General features: G+C 48.6%; 1 protein-coding gene across 3 annotated transcripts in view; it reads left to right on the top strand.

Annotated features, from left to right (window-relative positions):
• Window positions 1-7,687, top strand: part of LOC103305685 (cytochrome P450 2J4-like) — a 29,962-nt gene extending 22,275 nt beyond the window's left edge. For all 3 annotated transcript variants that reach the window (XM_065553926.1, XM_008167904.4, XM_042851414.2), the window contains 3 exons: window positions 846-1,033; window positions 2,770-2,908; window positions 5,786-7,687. In XM_065553926.1, the coding sequence (XP_065409998.1) occupies window positions 846-1,033; window positions 2,770-2,908; window positions 5,786-5,961 (503 nt within the window). In that variant the 3' untranslated portion in view covers window positions 5,962-7,687. The remainder of the gene's footprint in view (window positions 1-845; window positions 1,034-2,769; window positions 2,909-5,785) is intronic.
• The last annotated feature ends 13,124 nt before the right edge of the window (window positions 7,688-20,811 follow it).

Below are 20,811 nucleotides of genomic sequence, written 5' to 3'. Positions count from 1 at the left end.
TTACCCTCAGTTACACCTCCAGCAACTAGTGCAAGGGAAGGAGTGCAATCCACAGCTGCAATACCCTTGATTAAAGAGGAAGCTGGCCTTGTGGTTAATTAACAGAACTCGGACTCAGAATACCCAAGTCCTAGTCCAGGCTCTGCCTCAGACGTCCTGGGTGACCTTGGGCAAATCATTTAATACCTCCGTGCTTGTAAATGTGGGTTGTGGATTTTTAAAAGGTGGTCCATGGTCAATGTCCTCTTCAGCCTTGAGATGTGACCCATGGAGGCTACGAGGGGGAACTGTGTTGAAAATAATGGCAGATATAATCTGCTTCATTTAATGCAAAATATGTGCAGTCCTTGGAGTCTTGGCAAACTGCTGGAAGATCCCTGTGCCCAGAAAATTTGAGAGTCTTGCCTGACAGAGAAAACCAGCAGATAAATATTTTCATGTTCAGGTATCTCTTGGGTCAGCCCAGTAATTGACCCTGCTATTTTGAACAGGGACAAAATACGTATTGATAATGCCTTTACATTTGATTTTGAGAAGCAGAGTAAACGCCTCTTGTCTTCCGTATAGGTATTAAAGGAGGTCTTCCTATTATGCCTTAATTATATTTTAAAATTCCTTTCACCTCCTCACCACTGCATTTGTCTCAGGCTAACCAGCAGTAGTTTTCTTATGTATTTGTATGTTCAGATCTCTACATTACTCACTGATGCTGTTTCCAATGCTTGAATCGAGCTTTATTAGGTATAGCCTTAAAATCAATGAACTCTAAACTCTGCACAACTTAAGTCTGTTGTTTCAAGAACGTATTATTCTTGGAACAATAATGAACTCTGCTCTTTTCACAGAGAGAGTGCAAGCGGAGATTGATGCAGTGATTGGCCAGTCTCGCCAGCCAGCCATGGACGACAGGGACAACATGCCATACACCAATGCAGTTATTCATGAAGTGCAAAGGATAAGCAACATCTTGCCTTTAAGTGTGCCCAGAATGGCAACTAGTGACACAACACTGGCCGGATTCTATGTGCCAAAAGTAAGCTGGACAGAAATGTAGTTTTCACTTCTTATCTTGGTTTAAGAAATTAATAGAGATGAGCCCAAACCAAAGGCCCAGATAGAAACACCTTCGCACCCCGGAGGACCCAGTTCTGAATCGGAACCCATTTTGGGAATCAACCCAGATCCAGAGCTGAATTTTACAGGTGGCCCCTATTTCTATACTGGGCTAAAATTCCTTAACCAAAACCTTGGATGCTCACATTATTTGAGGAAGTTGAAATCTAGATCAGACTTTTGCAGTCTGTCTTCATAAAACGAGATGTAAGTTGTTAATTTTTAATTGCATGAAACCATAGTAAAAGGAGGACTAAGAAGTAGGTCCAGCACAAATTCACCCCTGTGGCTATTGATTCATGAAAGATCAACCAGGCTCTTGGACACAAAGACTTAAAGGTATTTAGGCACCTAACTCTTTTGGAAATCAATGGGAGTTATGTGCCTAAATACTTTTCAGGGTCTGGGCCTTTGGTGTCTGCAGATGGGAGCGGCTGCTTCTTTTGACGGGTGGGGCGTATCTCATCTTCAGCAGCTCCAGAATTCTGAACTGCTTTCGTCTCAAGCTGCAGCATTTCTGACTCCACCTAACCGTGCTGCTGAGCCACAATTTCTCCCCATGGAAGGGAGCAGGCTGGAATTCCTACCCCAGCGTTCCCGGAGTATGTTCAGCGGAAGCTCTCCTCAGGTCCTAACACATGGGCGCATTCTTCTTCTCCAGCCTGTGGACTGATCCTCAGTGAGATGGGGACAAACACAGGCTCAAGGGCAGTGAGCTCATTCTGGAGCTCAGGCAGGCAGAGGACCATTCTAACAGCAAGTGTGCTGAAGGAGACCATTGCCCGTGGCAACCTTCCATTCTGCTGACAGTAACCCTTCATTAATATAAATTACGGGAAATGTGTGTACACAGTAGCAGGGGGAGAGTGCATTATATCTGCAGACAGCAATTAGGAGTGCAAAAAAGAACTTTAACTCACACGAGTGTTAGTTTGCAGGAGCACTTGCTGGATTTGCCTAGAGGTATATACTATACACATATACATCATTTGAGGCCAACCACCACCACATCCCTGAAAATTTGGTCCTTAAAAAAGAAAGGTGGGTGGATGGGTTGTGCTCCTTTTTGATGCTTTACTATGTATAAAGAATGCCTGAGAGTTTCTATTTTTTCTGCTTGGTTTTTTTATTAGAAATTCAACCTTGCCTACCCTGTTTTTCCTAGGAGATGCAGGAGAACTAGTAGGTGTATAACATCACACCTGTGAAGGAAACGAACCTGTTTTGTTGAGATGGGAAGTGATTTTTAGTCACACTGGTGTCCATTTTTGGTTTGTTTGTCTGTTGTGATATTAACACCTGTTTAACTCAAATTCTTAAAAACCGGTTGGAAGAAAAGCTCTCTTTCTTCAAAGATTAACACCCCGCACCTTCATCTAAAGTCTGTGATGGCTCTCATTCTTCTCTCTCTGGGACCTCCAGAGACACTACCAGCAAAACCAGGGAAAGCCAGATTTGAAATTCTAGATAAATTTAAGGTAAAGAACTGGCTGGAAAATTGTCCTTTTTGAAAAAAAACCATCCTTTTGTGCCTTCTTTGTACATCATAAAAGATTAAATTGAAAGGCATGACCTCTTCTTTTTTGCCTCTTTGCGGGTCACAATTTAAAAATGGAATTGGGGAAGGTTTAAATTCCTTTCTTTCTCTTTCTTTAGGGCACCGTTTTGATTTCCAATTTGACATCAGTGCTGTTTGACAAGAATGAGTGGGAAACCCCTCATACTTTTAATCCTAAGCATTTCCTGGAGGATGGTCAGTTCAAGAAAAAAGAAACTTTCCTGCCATTCTCTGCAGGTGAGATGTGTCTGACTCTGTCCATTCGCACTATAGCACCAAGTCTTGGCCTCTCTCCTTTTTCAGTTTAGAAAAACCCCACAGCATTTATTAGTGACAGAGGCACAATGAAAAATGGTAAAGCTCAGAAATGAAAATCATGGCCAGAGTTTGTGTCCCAGGGCTGGGGTTCTGGGTTGTGCAATTTTTTCATAGGTAGAGGGCATGTCATTCTTGAGCAAGTGCTCTCTCCTAGAACAAGGCTCGACACAACAACAGTAAAGAGCGGTATGAGCTCTGCTACCCTTAATCGTATGTGTACATTGGAGCTGGAGGTGTAATTTCTTGTTGGGGGTGATAATCCCATGCTACCTCGAAGCGAGCTAGTGTGCTAAAAATAGAGGTGTAGCCATGGTGGTGCATGCAGCTGGATGGACTAGCCATCCCGAGTACGCCCCCTTCCGAGACCTTCAGAATATACTTGGGTGGCTAGCCGCTCATGCCACCACGGATACATTTCTAGTGTTAGTGCGCCAGCTGCAGTGTAGACATACCCTAAGGTGGGCATTGTAGCTGGGCGGACACCCGCTCCTGCCCTGAGGGGTTGGAAAAGCCCTGCAGAAGGCTGTTGCAGGGAGAAGCAGCTACTGGTCTGATTGGGGAAGTAGCTGCAGCTGGGCCACACCCTAATCAGAGCCCAGATGGCTTGTATAAAGAGGTTGGGAGCCAGGAACCCAACAGTCTCTCTCTGTCTGCAGAGAGAGAAGGGCCTGGCTGCAGTGAGCTAGAGACAGAGTACCTGAGTGGAGCAGGGCTGGGGAAAGGCTGAGGAGCTGGGGTGCTCTAGCCTGGATAGCTCTGGATAGCAGCCTAGGAGAAGGCTAAGGGGTACTCGGGGGTTGCAGAGCGCAGCCCAGGGCTAGGCCAAGGCAGCAGGTCCAAACCCCCCTTGGCCTATACTGCAGTCTGCCCTAGAGAGAGGGGGCTAGTTGGTGACTGGCAGTGGCCTTATCCTGAGGTGAGGTGGGGTTAGTGGGTGGGGGTTCCCCTGGGAGGGGAGACCCACTGTGTGTGGGTATTGCCAGGGGGCAGCACTCAGAGCAAGGGGCACCGGGGTCCTGGGAGGGACACGGGGGCCAGTGCAGACAACAAGGCGGATCACCAGCCTACAGAGGGTGCTCCAGAGGCTGGTGAGCTAATTCCCTGGACGACCAGAGGGAGGTGCTGCAGGGGTGAGTCCAGACGTTCTACAGGCACAAAGAGACAGTAGCCTGCCTCACTTGTTGGGAATGTAGGAGTGAGGACAGAAGGAATAGCGCTCCTCACCTTTTACCGCTTCTTTTCACTTGTAGGGAGAGTCAGCAGGGGGAATAAACATGGTAAAGATGATAAAAGTGTGGGCGGTCCCTGAAGCAACCTCATAAAAACCAATCAACCTTTAGAACATTTTACCATAGAATGTGGTGTATTCTCCATCACTTGGACTCATTAAGGGCTGGTCCCACACAATTTAAATCTATAAGAGCTTTAGCATTAACTTCCTTGGACATGGGATCAGATCCTAAATCAAGACTGGGGGAGGTTCAAAATGCTGTGCTCTATGATAACCACAAATTACCACATATTTTGGGGAAATTCAGTTCTAACGCCAAACTTTGAAGGTCAGGCTTGTCTCCAGTTATTTTTTATTCAAAAGTCTTGGCAATTTGAGATTTTTGTGTTTTTGTTTTTACTTGGTGTAAAGATTGTTCAATTCCATTTTGGGGGACTTTGGAGACCCATCTTCACCAAACATGGCCCAGAGAATGTCAAAAGCTTTGACATTCAAAATTTCATTCACAGATCAATTTTCACATGAATATACATGAAAACTAGAGGTTCTGTGGTTTGTTTTTGTGGTTTTTTTTTCGAGACAAACGCCTATTTTTCATCTGATATGATATGCCAAATTTAAAGAGAGAAAAAATTTCACAAACAAAATTTCCTGAAACAAAAATGCCTGTGAATCAAGGAGTCAGTTTTGCAGAAGCCTTGTTTTTATACAGGTTTATCAGGGCTTTCTTGCAAATGAAAAGAACCAGCAATATTCGTATTCGCTGTGTGTGGCTAAGGAAAGTATGTAATACCTTTTTCTTTTTAAGTGGTCTATCAAGAAACTAAGATTCAGGGACACACGGCTCCCTTCTTTAGTAATAATGCTGACTAGATCTGTGTGTGTTCAGCAGGCCATGTGCTATGTCATGGAGAAGCTAGGCCAGAGAAAGATTACACCTCACCTATGTTATTTAATTTTAACTTTTTAATTAAGAAATAACACAACTGTGTGTAGCTGAGAATATTAGGGAAGTAAGACATTAGCTAGACACAGAAATTGTAGTGCTTTAACTATATTAGTATACACGCTCCTAGATTTCTGTTAGTTAGGTGTGTGTGGGTTTTTTTTTTTTTTTAATCAATATAAGTTAAAACATCACAGCCTTTCTAATGTGGATGCAGTTATGGGAAGGGGAATAATCTACACTGAGATTAGGCACTAGTATAGAGACATCGTTATACTGGTATAAAAATGTTGTAGATCAGGCCTTCGATAGCTATGCAGAGATGTGGTTGATCATCCGAGAGCTCTCAAACATGACTGTTTCTATTAGTAGAAGGAATTACCGAAGTACTGTTATAATTAATGTAAACCTTAGCATCCACTTCCATAAGTGAAGGAAAATTTAGTACTAAAAGCAGGAAAAAGTTCCTCCGAAGGTTGGAACTGATGAAAAAACCATCTCTTCTTCCTCGCTGTTCCCGAAATTGCTGCTGTGGAAAATTAATTCCTCATTTGTCCTGAGACCCAAACTGTTCTGACAAGACTCCTCTGGCTGATGTGCACAACTGTCTTCTTTTCAGGAAAGCGCGGTTGCCTTGGCGAGCCGCTGGCTAGAATAGAGCTGTTCCTGTTCTTCACTGCCCTCCTTCAGAAATTCACATTCCAATCTCCAAAGGACGTGAAGCTAAGCCTTAAATTCAGAACGGGACTTACTCTCTGCCCACAGCCATACAAGATCTGTGCGCTGTCTCGGTAGGGAAAGCCAGGAAATTTTTGTCATTGCCCCATTTCTCAAAATAATTAGTTTGCTGTGCTTGTATATAGGGCTGCAGTTCACTATGGGCATGTCTATACTTGCCATTTAAGCGGAAAAAGCCCCTTTTTTGCACAAAAACCACGGGAGCGTCTACACTTGGTTTTCTTTTTGCGGTGAAACTTCTGAGTGAACAGCTCTTACCAGTGATGCTTTTGCATTGATATGCAAGTGAAGACACATTTTTCCTGTTTACCCAGCTTTTAGCCTCCGCAGGATATCCCACAGTGCCTAGCTGACCACTCTAGCCAACAGCTCTGTTGCCAGGTAAACAGACATCCACCCCTCCCCCTGTAAAGCCCTAGGAACTTTGAAACTCCCCCTCCTGTTTTCTCCGTAAGTGCTCACTTATCTGGCCAGGTGACAATGCCTGCTCCAGGGAGCAAACGATCCCCTGCTTGGAGCAATGCTGAGCTAATGGCGCTTATTAGTGTTTGGGGAGAGGAGGCTACACACGAACCCAGGATGCCCCATGATCACCTCCCCGCCCCTTCCCACAAGACCCATCGTCAAACTGGAGAGAGCTGCACTGTGGGATAGCTGCCCTAGAGTGTTGCTCTCATCATGATGGAAGTGCTGCAAATGTAAAGACTCTCTGATGCCTAAGAAATTAAGTGAGTACACAAACCAGCACTTTACTTTCACTGGTTCCCTATCACTGCAAAAAATCTGCAAGTGTAGACATACCTTAAGTCTCCAAATCTCCCTGCCTGCCTCTGTTCTTATAACCCAACAGGGGACCAATATCAGCAATTGGATGATTTGGGAAGCTGATATTGGAAGGGGCTGTGGCTGTTATGATGCATCCTACCATGATGGCAGCTCTTCCTGGTGTCCCTGCCACACCAGTCTGTGTGCATGCACACTCAGGATGGCCTAGGAATTCTCACTCCCATATCAATCTGGTTGAAAAAAGGTAAGTATATTTCATGAATTCTTTCAAAAGGAACATTTTGTTTCATTTGCAGTTTTTCATGAAATATTTAGTTTTTCAATGGAAACTTTTCAAAACTGTTTTTGTTGAAAAAATTTCACTGGTGTGAAAAAAACACAACCAGAAGAGAACTCCTGACTCTTTAAAAAAGTTAATACTAATACATTTTTAAAACCTGCCCACATTGGGATTTGAATTCCTAACCTATATAACAGTACTAGTGCTCAACCCTGCTGCCATGAGTATTGCTGAGAAACCTCATGGCCTTTAGATGGTGGGCCAGGAAGGGAACTAGGGCAGAGTATTAACATATCGACTATTCCAGTTGGAACGGCCAGGTTGCTGATGGGGTTGGTTTAGTGCACTTGTAGTTGAACGACATTTCATAGGCAAATTTACCGTGGTTCTTAATTTTAAATTTGGTGTTTATTTTATGGTGTTTAGGTGCTTTAGAAATACTTCAGAGGGCAGATATTTTGTTGGCTGGCTGAGGATCAATGTAGTTAAAGAGCAGTTATAGCCCTTATTTTGCAATGTGGATAGTATTTTCAAAGGTAATTTAAAAGTATTTGTTGAACAATGTTGGATTTTGGGCCTATCATCCTTGAAAAGCGATTCTTCAAGAAATTCTAAGAGTAAAAGGAGTTATTAATTTTTTTTAAATTTAAAGATAACTTTCTGCAAAAAAGTTCCAATAACTGACATTTTAAAGTTAATAAAGAGCACTTGTTTGTATTGTTATTTTCATAGCTAACTTGTTTACTGAGAGTTGTACTAACAAGATAAAAGAGCACCAAGCCCAGGTTCTGAGCACCCAGGACAAAATGCAATGCACACCTAAGAGACCCTTGTAACTGATTCACTGAGAGCCTTACGCTAACAGCAACATGAGTATAACCCCACCATCCCGAAAAATCCCCTACTAGAGTCCCAGTGCTGTCACTGTACACAACACCCCCTGAACACAAGAAGCACTGTTCCCTTCTCTAGATCTCCTATCTAAGAAGCTATGTATACAGCTGTAGAGTCTATATCTCCTGGCTCCCACTACTGTGCCTACATGAAAAGACCATTTATCCTGCACTTGCAATAGTAGATGCTTAGTTCACGTAAATATAATCACCGTTATTTGAAAAGCAATTTCCCTTGGGCTCCTTCTTTTTCTTCCCCTATCGCTTGTGTGCCTGAGCATGCATGCGTGTCCCTGTTTTCTCTCATAAGGTCGCTTGACTTCCTGAAATTGGATCGGATTTCTGTGAACGGTGGTTCATGAAGCCAGCCATTTTCACCAGTCCCCCCCAACCTCCGCCCAACCACCTGCTAAAAACCCAAGGCGTCAGTGGAATGGCATTAGAGTTCAGGACATTTTTCTTCCCCAGTCAAGTTGCATCGTGCTTTTCCCATTTATTCTGCTCCAAAACCTCACCAGCCTAATCCTGAACCAGATGGGAGGCTGGTGAGGAAAAATAGTTAATACAATTATGATGGATGCAATGTAGTGCTGATGGCGATTTGGATGGGCTCCTTAATGATGGCATTAATGACACAAGAAGAGACTTTTGCTTTCATTGGAAGATTCGGTCTCAAACTCAGACAGAGGGTGTGTATTTCTGAGTTCATTTGGCAACTTCACAAGGACTGCTAAGGGGGCAAGGGTAGGTTAAAGAGGGGCCTAGTGCTAGTGTACTACAACCCCACCATCAGACACTGATCTATCACCTTTCAGCCCCAAGGATCCCCAAGAGACTTACTTACACACACAATCCCCTGCTGAAGCACGGCCAGTGCTGATGACAGCCAGTAAGCAGCCATTGCACAGCACCCAGCCCAACTTTGGGGATGAAGCAGAAAATAGGCTGGAGTTTAGAAACCAGGTGTATGTGAGGGGAATGGGCTTTTTACGCGTTGTCAGTTATTCTCCTATTACATTTCCTCTGCTGCTTCTTTCAAAGGGTGAGAGTGGAACAGTAAAAGCAAAGGCGTGACTACAGTTAAGATCCACTTACTCTGCTTACATTAGAAAAGAAGATTTCTCTGAGTTCCTTCTCAAAGCGAACCCACCCCCTGCCTCCAAAGGAAGTAAATGTACATTTTTCCATGTAATCATTTTGCCAAGCAGGGAGGGTTTTCCAAGGATTTCTACTCATGTTTGCCCCGCCTGAGGGTGCAAACGCAGGTCCCACCATATATCCCCCCCCCAAGAAAGCCGAAGCCTCTGGAGTTCAGTGAATCTGCACCATGGTAGCTCTCACTGCAACTTCATCTATTATACCTCTCCTCAGCATAAAGGGAGAATATCTGCTGGAGCCAGTCATAGAACCATGAGTTCCGCTTGTACCTTCATGTTCTCTAAACTTATATTTGCCCGGGGAGATTGGGCCACACCATAGATTAACAAACTCACAATTACAAATGTTTGCTGGGGCACTGGGGGAGAAGGAGAGTGATACTGGAGATGAGGTTAGGTTATGTGCAAAATAATCTCCGGCGGGTTGTGTAGTTGCAGGTTTCTTCCAGTTTATTTTGCAAGTCTTGGCTATGGCTCCAGGCCTTTTCTCCTGCTGCTTGTTTCACTTACTGCTGATGTACTTCACCGTGCATTTGTTTAATTTCACCTTGAGCACAAAGAATGCATCTTGTGTTACCCAAGGCTTTCAGAGCCCAAAGCAGTGGTAACGTCACTGTTTCACTCCAGGCGGTGTCAGGAATAAATCAGTGGGAACGCAGCACTTCCGGCTGATGAAAAATTGATATGAGTAAGAGTGCTCTTATCTAAAACAACAATGTATTAGATGTAAGCACACTCGCACATAAGCAATAGGTTTAGAACATCCCAGATAATTACCTAGAAGCTGAGCTGGTATTGAGAAACTAGCAGCATGTCTGTGATGGCCTGTCTTTTCCCCAGTGGGGAGTATGATGTCAAGAAATTCTCTCGGGATAGCTTCAGAGAACTGCTCCGAAGTACACTCTATTACCTAGTCTTTTTATAGCTACCTTTTACACAACACAGAGCTTATAGTGACCTCTACTGGGTCATCACCTCTCCTAACTTCAATAAACTACTTATCCACAAAACATTCCTAACAATCGTAATCATAATAAGCTTCTATATAAAACACGCCCAACCTCAAGGTCTCCATCCACTTATTTCCTTTCAGTCTCAATTTGTTAACTCTTTTCTCCCCTCCTCCCACTCTGATTAGCAGGAATCGCAAGCCTGCAGCTAGCATTTGACCTTACCTCCAGAAGTCCTGCTTCTTCATATGAACCCTCTACTAGTTGTTCTATTTTATTAATTCATGGTTGCTGAATCCGCACAATATGGTTGCAGTTAGCTTGATCAAAGTCTGGGGTAACAACACCCCTGCATTCCAGGGGTCTTATTCGATAATTGCTTAGCAAGACATTTCCCTCCCCTCGACTCCCCACACCCACATAGTTAGTATCTTGCATAGAAGGCTGTTCTGTGATGGCTCTTCTAGCATTTCAGATTTTTTTTCATGCATATCACTTAGGCTCCAGTTCAGATTGTTCTTCCACTCTTAGTGCAGCTGTGGCTAAGTATCTACTGAACAATTTCAAATAAAGTTCAGTGTCTGGCTAAAACCAGAATGTTCACAATTAAGAGCCAACTTCTGACTCTCTGGCACCCAGGGATTCTTCCAGGGCAGAGGACTCCCTCTCTAGTCAAGCTAGCAGGCTCTAAGGTTGCTTTATGGCACCAGAGGGTCTGAGCTAATACATTTATAGATAGAACATGAATTCTCTTCTTTATATTGTGAAGCAAGATTCTACTCATGGATCTGTCCTGCTGGTCAAGGCCAACTGAGTGAGGTCTTGTAGCGGGGTGGTCACTCACTCCTGCCTGGAAGAGCTTAAAACTGCCCAGGAGAGGGCTGTTGCTGGAGTAAGTAGCTCCCAGGCTGATTGGGGGAAGTAGCCTCAGGTGTGGCCATGCCCCAATCAGGGCTCAGCTGGCCCTTATAAGAGGGCAGTGGGCCAGGAGCAGACAGCCTCTCTCTCTAGCCTTTGGAGAGGGAGGGACCAGGCTGCCTGGGGGAGCTGAGGAAGGTACCAAGGGTGGAGCAGTGCTGGGGAAGGGCTGGGGAGCGCAAGCCTAGCGGAGCACAAGGCTGCAGGCCAAAGGAAGGGCCCCCTTGAGGGTCCTAGGGCTGCCAAGGGGCAGTTCCGTTATAGGTAGAGGTAGCAGGTCCAAACCCAACCTTGCCTGCGATGAGTGGCTTATACTGCAATCTGCCCCAGGGAGCGGGGGCTAGTTGGTGACTGGCAGAAGCCTACGACTGAGGTGAGATGGGGATAGGGGGAGGGGGTTCCCCAGGAGGGGAGACCCAGAGACTGAGGGATGTACTGCCAGGGCGCAGCACCCCGGCATGCAAGAGGCACTGGGTCCGTGACGGACATGAGTGCCCTGGTGAAAGCGGGGCACCGGCCTGCAGAGGGTGCTCCAACGGCTGGAGAGCTAATTCCCAGAAGGTACCAGCAGGAAGTGCTGCAGGGGTGAGTCCCGCACGCTTACAGGCCTCTATTGCACTGAGTGACTCACATCTTTTACCACTTGCTCCATGCCCTCTGCTTACATCCCCCCCCCCCGCTTCCCACCACAAATGTATGCCAAAAGGCTTAGCACAGCCTTTCTATTTGACTCAGGTGCTCCTGGTTTATTTTAATAGAGTTTGGGCTAATACAATCTCTTTGGGAATTCCTGGCAGAAGGGCCTAGCGGCTCAGGAATGTACCCACCAGACACCTGGCACGCAGTTGGGCAGCTAGTCCCTCGAGACGTGGCTACCCTCTATTTTCAGTGTGCTTGCATGAACAGAACTAGCACAGTTATGCTGCTGCCAGGTGGATTTACACCTCTAGCCTGATGTGCCGCTATTGCCTTAGGGTCTGTCTACACTTCAAACACTGGTTACATAGAATCTACCCCGTTGAGCCTTCATTTAAGATGTTAGGGCCCTTTCTCACCCCTGACACTTCAAGCCCTGATTTCTACGTTCCTTACAACACACACTGGGCTGTTAGCAAACACGAAGCTATTCAGTTGCATTAGGATTCTGCCCTCTAGCCTAGCCCCGTCACCCACTGGAACATTTCAGTACCTCTCCCCTCCATTCGCGGGCTGGTTTCCCCATCTTGAGGCACTAAGGCCATAACCCTCCCCTATAAGTCTCGCTATGCACCACATAATAGGTGTTCCCCAATCTGTCTCCCTTAGCTGGACAGTACATGAGTATCCTAGAAGGTTTTTAAAACATTGTAAGTATATATTCATTTAGTAAGAAAAGAACAAGACATATACCCCTCGTTACATTAGGAAGCTGTCTCTCTGTATTTTATGTTGTACATGCATCCTAAATGAACATTTCATTATCGATGCGTAGCATAACTGAGGATGGTGGCCATGTTTACCTGTAACAGATCTCTGCCATACTGTGCCACAAGCCATTTCTGCTTTTGCTTGGCCTGCTCGCTGTTGTCCCCCTTTAGTGCATCTTCTTTTCTCCCCAGCTTTTGATGCTTTGCATGGCCCATGCCAGCTGGGGCCTCTTTATTGGCTACTCTCATCGCATAGACAAAGCAAGCCACATCATTCCACGGTTTAAATTTGGCTCGCAGTTGGCGGAGATGTGGTGAGACCGTTACAGAAGGTGTGCAGGTTTGGACTGCTGCCAGACGGAGTCACCTAGTCCCAATCATGGTTGCTTCCAGAGAAAAAAACGAACAAACAATCTGATGCCGTTGGCAGCCTAGCTGCTGGCAGATGGAGAGCTGATGTGCCTACAGACTCATCCTGAAGACCTACCCTTAGGTGTGAGAATCTTGAGTCCTTAGCCAGGTTCCTCACATTTCTTAATGTTGCCAATAGCTAAATGCATGACAGGCTCTCAGCCCAAAACGTAACTGGTGGGAAGTTCAATGGCAATGCCACACAAAGACTTAGGAAATGCATTTCGACTCTGGAATAACAGCGTTGGGGGCGTTTTGTTCCCTTTCTTGATAATCACAATGTAAAAACTGTTAATAACAGTTTGTAATACAGGAGTATTGTAATACAGGAGGCCCCAATTCCAGTTGGGACAACACCCCAAAGTCCCTGCTCTGGAGAACTAACAGTTAAAACAAACAAGATAGACAGAGTGGGGGCATGAGGGAGAATATTCTGATCCCCATTTTAGTGATGGGGAACTGAGGAGAAGAGAGAGACTAAGTGACCTGCTGAAGGCCACAGAGGAAGACCTTGGCAGTGTAGGGCATTGCACTCATGTGTCTTGCATCCCAGTCCAGTGGCTGGACCATAAGATCATACTTCCTCTCAACTTTTCTCAATACCCCCTAACCCACATCATGTTTATATATAACCTACCAAGACATTTCTTTCCTAGCTTTCTCAAACAACATTGTCTTTGGCTGCACGACAGCTTTTCATTACCATGCACAAAGAGCACTTCTGCTATTTCAATAAATAAAGCATGTTTGTATGTTGGGGCCAAACATTCCCCTTCATGAAGAGGAGCCATGAGCCCTCAATGGTGGGTGTCCATTCCACCATATTCTGCCCTCCGGGAGACAGGACTGGTGGCAGGGCAGAGCAGTCAAGGGAGAATTGACAATAGTTCAAGCATAAGATGGAGCTCCATGGAAAGCAAGCCAGTTCCCATGGATCTTGGCCCATTTATGCTTTCCCCTATACCACTCTCTGCAGCACTTGTTCTCTTGTGTCTGCTGGGTTATCATTAGCTAGCCCTGTTTTTACTTACACACACACACACACACACACACACACACACACACACACTTTGGTGTGCATAAAAGCTACAAGAGGAGTTACTCTGCTGCTCAGAGTTGTTCTACAGAGTGACTGAGGAGGCATACAAAACATGTACGATTAGGGGGAATATTGCCCTTCCCCTCACTTCTCCTCTTAAAATGCCCCACCCCTACCCCAAGGCACCACAGGGGCGAACATACCCCAATCTAGTTTTAATTTTACAGCCATTGTAGAAAGTGGTTGTTATGTAATTGCATATTTATGCCACCTGAGAGTGCGCACTGGACCTCAGCATCATCTATTATTTAGAGTGTGGTCCAGGACTGTGAATCAGCTGTACACATTTAAACAGATTATTTTAGGTCTAGTTCATTTTTAGTTTGTTAGATAGTTGTGGTTATACTTTTACAAGTTTCCTAAAATAAAATTGTAAACACGTCACGAGTATCTGGATCCTTTAATGTACTTGTCATTGTGCAGTATTTTATCAGGGAGAATCAGAACTGCACTTTTGGCTATGCACTTACAGTATTAAATATAATGTTAAACTGGAGGTTGGGTGGCTAACAGCAGTGTCTTAGCTCTAGGGGAAGTCCCAGATTTTGCTGAAGCTGTTTATCATAACAGCTACATTTCATTCACTCTATATGAGGGCATAGTTAAATGGCTCTTTGGTTCAATGGTTTCCATTGTTCTGGCTGAGGCCTCCCTGGAGACTGATAAACATCACTGCCCAAGACTAGACTTAATGCAAATATGGCAGCTGGGGATTAACTGGGTGGAGACGTGTGTGTCTATATGTCAGTACCAATCAGAAGCAGCTAGAAAGCAAGTGGCGAGGACCAGAAAACAAACAAGACAGCCAGAGAAGCACTAGTAGTTGCCCTAAGAGAAAGACAAGAGTGCTTTTTGGGCAGTGTGCTGGCTGGAAGGAAGCCTTGGAATTATAAGCAAGGAAACTACTTGTATGATCATCCAGTATTCACGGAAACAGGACTTTGCACATTCTTTTCAAATAAACAGGATTGTGTGTCTATATATATATATGAAAAACAACCCGGCCTGATCAATTTCTCCTCCAGATGGAAACATCCCTCAAGGCCACCTGTCTATTGGCTAACCTCTCAGGCCAAAAAGGGGGTGACAATAATAAGTTACAGGAAAGTCATTGCTTACTAGCTTTGCCAATATAGTATTAAACACATACATTGAGATACTGACTAAAAAAACCCCAGCTAGCCAGTGATGTGCTGCTGTTTTAACGAGAGCAGCCTTCTAAAAACTGTCCACTTCAGTGCTAATGTATGTGACATCACCTGGATTAAAATCTCTCCTCCTTCCTCCACAAGTGCCACCCAGCCCATTCGCTACCTCATCAAAACCCATCAAGCCTTTATGTCCCTGCCCTGGTGTCAATACCTCTCAAGCCACAATGTGCTTTCTGTCCCATTACCTCATGGAGGGTCCTTGAAGTGCTCTTAGCTGGCAACTGTTCTTCAGCAGCAGTGATGGAAGGTAGGTCAAATTGGGAGAAATGGTCTGAAATCAATATGATGAAATTGAACACAAATGAAAAGTACGTCGTTTAGGAAGGAAAAAAAATCAAACGCACAACTACAAAATGGGGACTAACGTGCTAGACAGTAGAACTGTTTGAAAAGGATCTGGGGATTATAGGGCAGCACAAATTGAATAGGAGTCAACAATGTGATGCAGGTGCGAAAAAGGCTAATATCATTCTGGAGTGTATTAACAGGTGTTTTGTATGTAAGACATGGGCAGGGCCGGCGCAACCCATTAGGCGACCTAGGCGGTTGCCTAGGGCACTACAATTTGGGGGGGCGGCGACCGTGGCAGCATTTCAGGGCGGGCCCTTCTGCCGCTTAGGGCGGCAGAAAAGCTGGCAGCACTCCTGGACATGGGAGCACAGTTGCCAACTTTCATGTGGTAAATAAGCACCCCGACTTTCATAATAAGACAAAAATCAATCTAATCTCATTTCAAAACAAGCCAATCCCTAAGAACCCCAACACACTATGTGACTAGATTCCTCCCTCTTCCCTCCCCCGCAGCATGCAGTCTGGGATGGTGGTGGACCTGCTGTGCACCCCTGACTCTCTCCCTTCCTTGCCCCCCCACTTGCCCCTGCCTGCCCCCCACTTGCCAGGAGCTGATCAAAAAAAGAAGCAACAAGCCAAACAAGCTACAAGCCAAAAACTAGCCAACGAGCAACTCAGAAGCCAATTAAGCCAAAAACAAGCCCAATTTCTGCATTTTTTTTTTTTTGGGGTAGGTTTGGCATGTCTGCATGGGAGGTAACTGTCCATCTCTGCTCAGCACTGGTGAGCCCTCCGCTGAAGTACTGTGTCCACAGCTGGGCACCACGCCTTAGAAAAGATGTGGACAACCAGGAAAGACGGTCCAGAGGAGAGCAACAAAAATGATTTAACAACCCTGACATGGGAGGCAAGATTAAAGCTGGGCATGTTATTTTGGAGAAAAGCTTGAGGGGCAGACCTGATAAGTCTTCAAATACGTTTAGGGCTGTTATAAAGAGGCTGGTGATCAATTGTTCTCCATGTCCACTGAAGGCAGGACAAGATGTAATGAGTTTAATCTATAGCAAGGGAGAGTTAGGTTAGATAGTAGGAAACAATCTGTCTAACTATAAGGGTAGTTAAGAGGCAGAATAGACTTCAAAAGGAGGTTGTGGAAGCCCCATCACTCGAGGTATTTAAGAACAGGTTGGACAAACACCAGTCAGGGATGCTCTAGATATACTTTGTCCTGCCAGAGTGCAGAGGGCTGGACTTGATGATTCCAGCTCTACATTTCTATGGTTCTGTCCTGCTGGCAGGGGGCTAGCCCTGCAGCCTCCAGCCATGCTCAATGAGTGACTAGCATGTGCCAACAGTGGTCTGTGTGGCTGCTTGAAATATGGGGCAGGAGGGTTATGATGCTTCTAGAACCTGTGGGACTTGAGCAAGACAAAAAGCACATGACATCCGTTCGCGCTCTCTCTCACACACACACCCCCCTGCCTCTCCTCCTGCAACATATCGAGAGCTCTTGGCAGTCTGGGAGGTGGAATGGTGTCACACGGCAGCCCTATTCCAGCACGTGCAATGATCCATTTACTGATACAGTTCAGGGACCTGCCACTGGAGCTTTGGACGCAGTTCATGTTTTATGGAAGCTGGAGGATGCTGCGCAAGCGCTTGCCAAGGCATTCGTCTCCTGCCCCAGGGATTGCCTCTACCGTGCGCCTATTGGCCTAACTGAGGAAAATAGAAACCTAAACTCTCCCCACTAGCTACATTGCTGTCACCGTGCTTGGTCTTGGATTTCTAGCAAGCAATAGCGAGCGTGTGCACACACTAATAAGCATGTGTCATACATAGGACTAGCATAGTATCCCTTTAAACAGTTCAGACCCCTCTAGTGGTGCTCGCCGTGCTGTGATGCAGGTGCCCCTAGACGCCTACATTAGCCGTGTGTATATGCAGCTACGCCTGGCACGTTGGATATTGTTAGTAAACAGTGTTATCTGGGCCGCACCCTGCCTGTGTGACGCCTTCATTGTATGGGTTGTGTAAAGAGCAAAAGACACAATACCATTGGGGACAGAAATCATTGGCTTTGTATGACTGCAGAATTGGTTGAGTTACCAAAAGCAGAAAGTAATGACCAGGTAGAGTTTTATGTGTGGGAGTACGAAACCCTAATATCCGAAAGTGCCATTGGCTACAGGCTTTAATCAACACATGTTTGAACAGGTCAGTGTGTAGATTTTCAAGATCCTAGTTCACTGGATAGAGGTGCCACTGGCCAGGGCGGGGGGGCATATCAGATTTTGGGGGAGCAACTTTAACCATGATTCCAGGGGCTACTTAGGCACCTGCAAACTGTCGGTTTCTTGCAGCTAATGCCTGGGGGGCAACCAAAAATTATATGCAAAGCGGGTGAGGGCTCAGCTCACAGAGCTTGAAAACTGCTCAGGGTGCAGGGAGAGGTGTAGCTAGGGACTGTGAGGAGGCAGGGTGCAGGGAGAGGTGTAGCTAGAGGCTGTGTGCAGGAGGTGGGGGAGTGGGGAGGGGTCGCTCAGGGTCCAGGGGCTACGTACTGGGAGGGATGTAGCTCAGATACAGGCAGATGGTAGCTAGGGTTGTGTGCTGGGAGGGATGTAGCTCAGGGTGCAGAGAGGGATGTAGCTCAGCATGTAGGGAAAGGGGTAGCTAGGGAGTATGCACAGGAAGGGGGCAGCTCAGCAGGCAGGCAGGGAATAGCTAGGGGCTGGGTGTGGGCAGGGTGGCAGCTCAGGGTGTGTGCCAGGAGGAGATGCAGGCAGGCAGGGCTAGCTAGGGGTGTGTGCCAGGAGGGTTGCAGGCAGGAAGGGCTAGCTAGGGGTGTGTGCCGGGAGCGGGTGCAGGCGGGAAGGGCTAGCTAGGGGTGTGGGCCAGGAGAGGGTGCAGGCAGGCCGGACTAGCTAGGAGTGTGTACCGGGAGGGGGTGCAGGCAGGAAGGGCTAGCTAGGGGTGCGTGCCGGGAGGAGGTGCAGGCGGGCAGGGCTAGCTAGGGGTGCGTGCCGGGAGGGGGTGCAGGCGGGCCGGGCTAGCTAGGGGTGTGTGCCAGGAGGGAGTGCAGGCAGACAGGGCTAGCTAGGGGTGTGTGCCAGGAGGGTTGCAGGCAGGAAGGGCTAGCTAGGGGTGTGTGCCGGGAGCGGGTGCAGGCGGGAAGGGCTAGCTAGGGGTGCGGGCCAGGAGAGGGTGCAGGCAGGCCGGACTAGCTAGGGGTGTGTACCGGGAGGGGGTGCAGGCAGGAAGGGCTAGCTAGGGGTGTGTACCGGGAGGGGGTGCAGGCAGGAAGGGCTAGCTAGGGGTGTGTACCGGGAGGGGGTGCAGGCAGGCCGGACTAGCTAGGGGTGCGTACCGGGAGGGGGTGCAGGCAGGAAGGGCTAGCTAGGGGTGCGTGCCGGGAGGAGGTGCAGGCGGGCAGGGCTAGCTAGGGGTGCGTGCCGGGAGGAGGTGCAGGCGGGCAGGGCTAGATAGGGGTGCGTGCCGGGAGGGGGTGCAGGCGGGCCGGGCTAGCTAGGGGTGTGTGCCCGGAGGAGGTGCAGGCGGGCAGGGCTAGCTAGGGGTGCGGGCCAGGAGAGGGTGCAGGCAGGCCGGACTAGCTAGGGGTGCGTACCGGGAGGGGGTGCAGGCGGGCAGGGCTAGCTAGGGGTGCGTGCCGGGAGGAGGTGCAGGCGGGCAGGGCTAGCTAGGGGTGCGTGCCGGGAGGGGGTGCAGGCGGGCCGGGCTAGCTAGGGGTGCGTGCCCGGAGGAGGTGCAGGCGGGCCGGACTAGCTAGGGGTGCGTGCCGGGAGGGGGTGCAGGCGGGCAGGGCTAGCTAGGGGTGCGTGCCGGGAGGGGGTGCAGGCGGGTCGGGCTAGCTAGGGGTGCGTGCCCGGAGGAGGTGCAGGCGGGCAGGGCTAGCTAGGGGTGCGTGCCCGGAGGAGGTGCAGGCGGGCAGGGCTAGCTAGGGGTGTGTGCCGGGAGGGGGTGCAGGCGGGAAGGGCTAGCTAGGGGTGTGTGCCGGGAGCGGGTGCAGGCGGGAAGGGCTAGCTAGGGGTGTGTGCCGGGAGCGGGTGCAGGCGGGAAGGGCTAGCTAGGGGTGTGTGCCGGGAGCGGGTGCAGGCGGGAAGGGCTAGCTAGGGGTGGGTACCAGGAGGGGGTGTTTCATACCACATTTGGATGAAGTTTGCCCCAGGACAGGGATGCTGCCTCTCCTACTCCCCACTGCCCTGCTCCACTACCACCATGCTGCCCCTCCCCACCTCCGCCATGGAGCTGCCGCTGGCAGAGCTGATTGGGACCAGGACCCTGCCTCCTGAACTGCTGTGCAAAGCCGAGTGAGGACTGAGGTCAGGGTATCCCCTTCCCCCTGCCCATCATGTATTCAGGCAGGCAGAGTACACCCCCTCACCCCAGCCCCTGTCCAGCAAAGTTGCAGCCCTGCAGCAACAGCACCCCTGGGCCCTCGGCCACAGCTCCTTCGTGCACCCTAGCTCCACCCCTTTTGGCAGACAGCCCCTAGCTACCTCCAGCCTGCACACTGAGCTACACCCCTCCCAGAACACAGCCCCTACCTACAACCTGAGCGACCCCCTGCCTGCATCCTGAACTACACCCCCTCTCTGCACCCTGAGCTACACCCCTCCTAATGCACAGACCTCTGTTACCCCGCTCACCTGCACCCTAAGCTACATTCCTCTCTGTACCCTGAGCTACCCCACTCCCAGCACTCAGCCCCTAGCTATCCCCCTGCCTGCACCCTGAACTACACCTCCTCCCAGCACACAGCCGCAGCTATCACCTACCAGCACCGTGCTGGCCCCCTCGCTGCACATAGCCCCAAGCTACTCTTGCCTGCACCCTGAACTACATGTCTCTCTGTACGCTGAGCTACACCACTCCCACCACAGAGCCCCTAGCTACCACTCTGCCTGCACCCTGAGCTACACCACTCCCCACGCACAGGCTCTAGCTACCCTCTACCTGCACCCTGAGTTACACCGCCTCCTGGCACACAGCCCGTAGCTAGGATTGCCAGGCATCCAGTTTTCGACCAGAACACCCGGTCGAAAAGGGACCCTGGTGGCTCCGGTCAGCACCACTGACTGGGCCGTTAAAAGTCCGGTCAGCAGCGCAGCGGGGCTAAGGCAGGATCCCTGCCTGCCCTGACTTTGCACAGCTCCCTGGAAGCAGCTGGCATGTCCAGCCCCTAGGGACAGGGGTGATCAGGGAAGCTCAGCGTGCTGCCCCCACCCCCTGCGCCAGCTTCGCAGCTCCCATTGGCCGGGAACTGCGGCCAGTAGGAGCTGCCAGGGTGGCACCTGTGGGCATGGGCAGCATACACTGGGTAGTCGCCTGGCTGTGCCTCAGCCTACAGCCTGGACCTGCATCTGCTTCTGGGAGCAGTGCAGAGCCAGGGCAGGAAGGGAGCACCCCAAAACCCCTGCCCCATGTTAGAACCCCCTCCTGTGCCCTAACTTCCTCCCAGACCCCAACCTCAACCCCCTACCC

This window comes from Chrysemys picta, chromosome 8 (assembly GCF_011386835.1).
Source record: "Chrysemys picta bellii isolate R12L10 chromosome 8, ASM1138683v2, whole genome shotgun sequence".
NCBI lineage: Eukaryota > Metazoa > Chordata > Testudines > Emydidae > Chrysemys > Chrysemys picta.
Note: the sequence above shows the minus strand (reverse complement) of the source record. Positions and strands in the feature narration are given on the sequence as shown.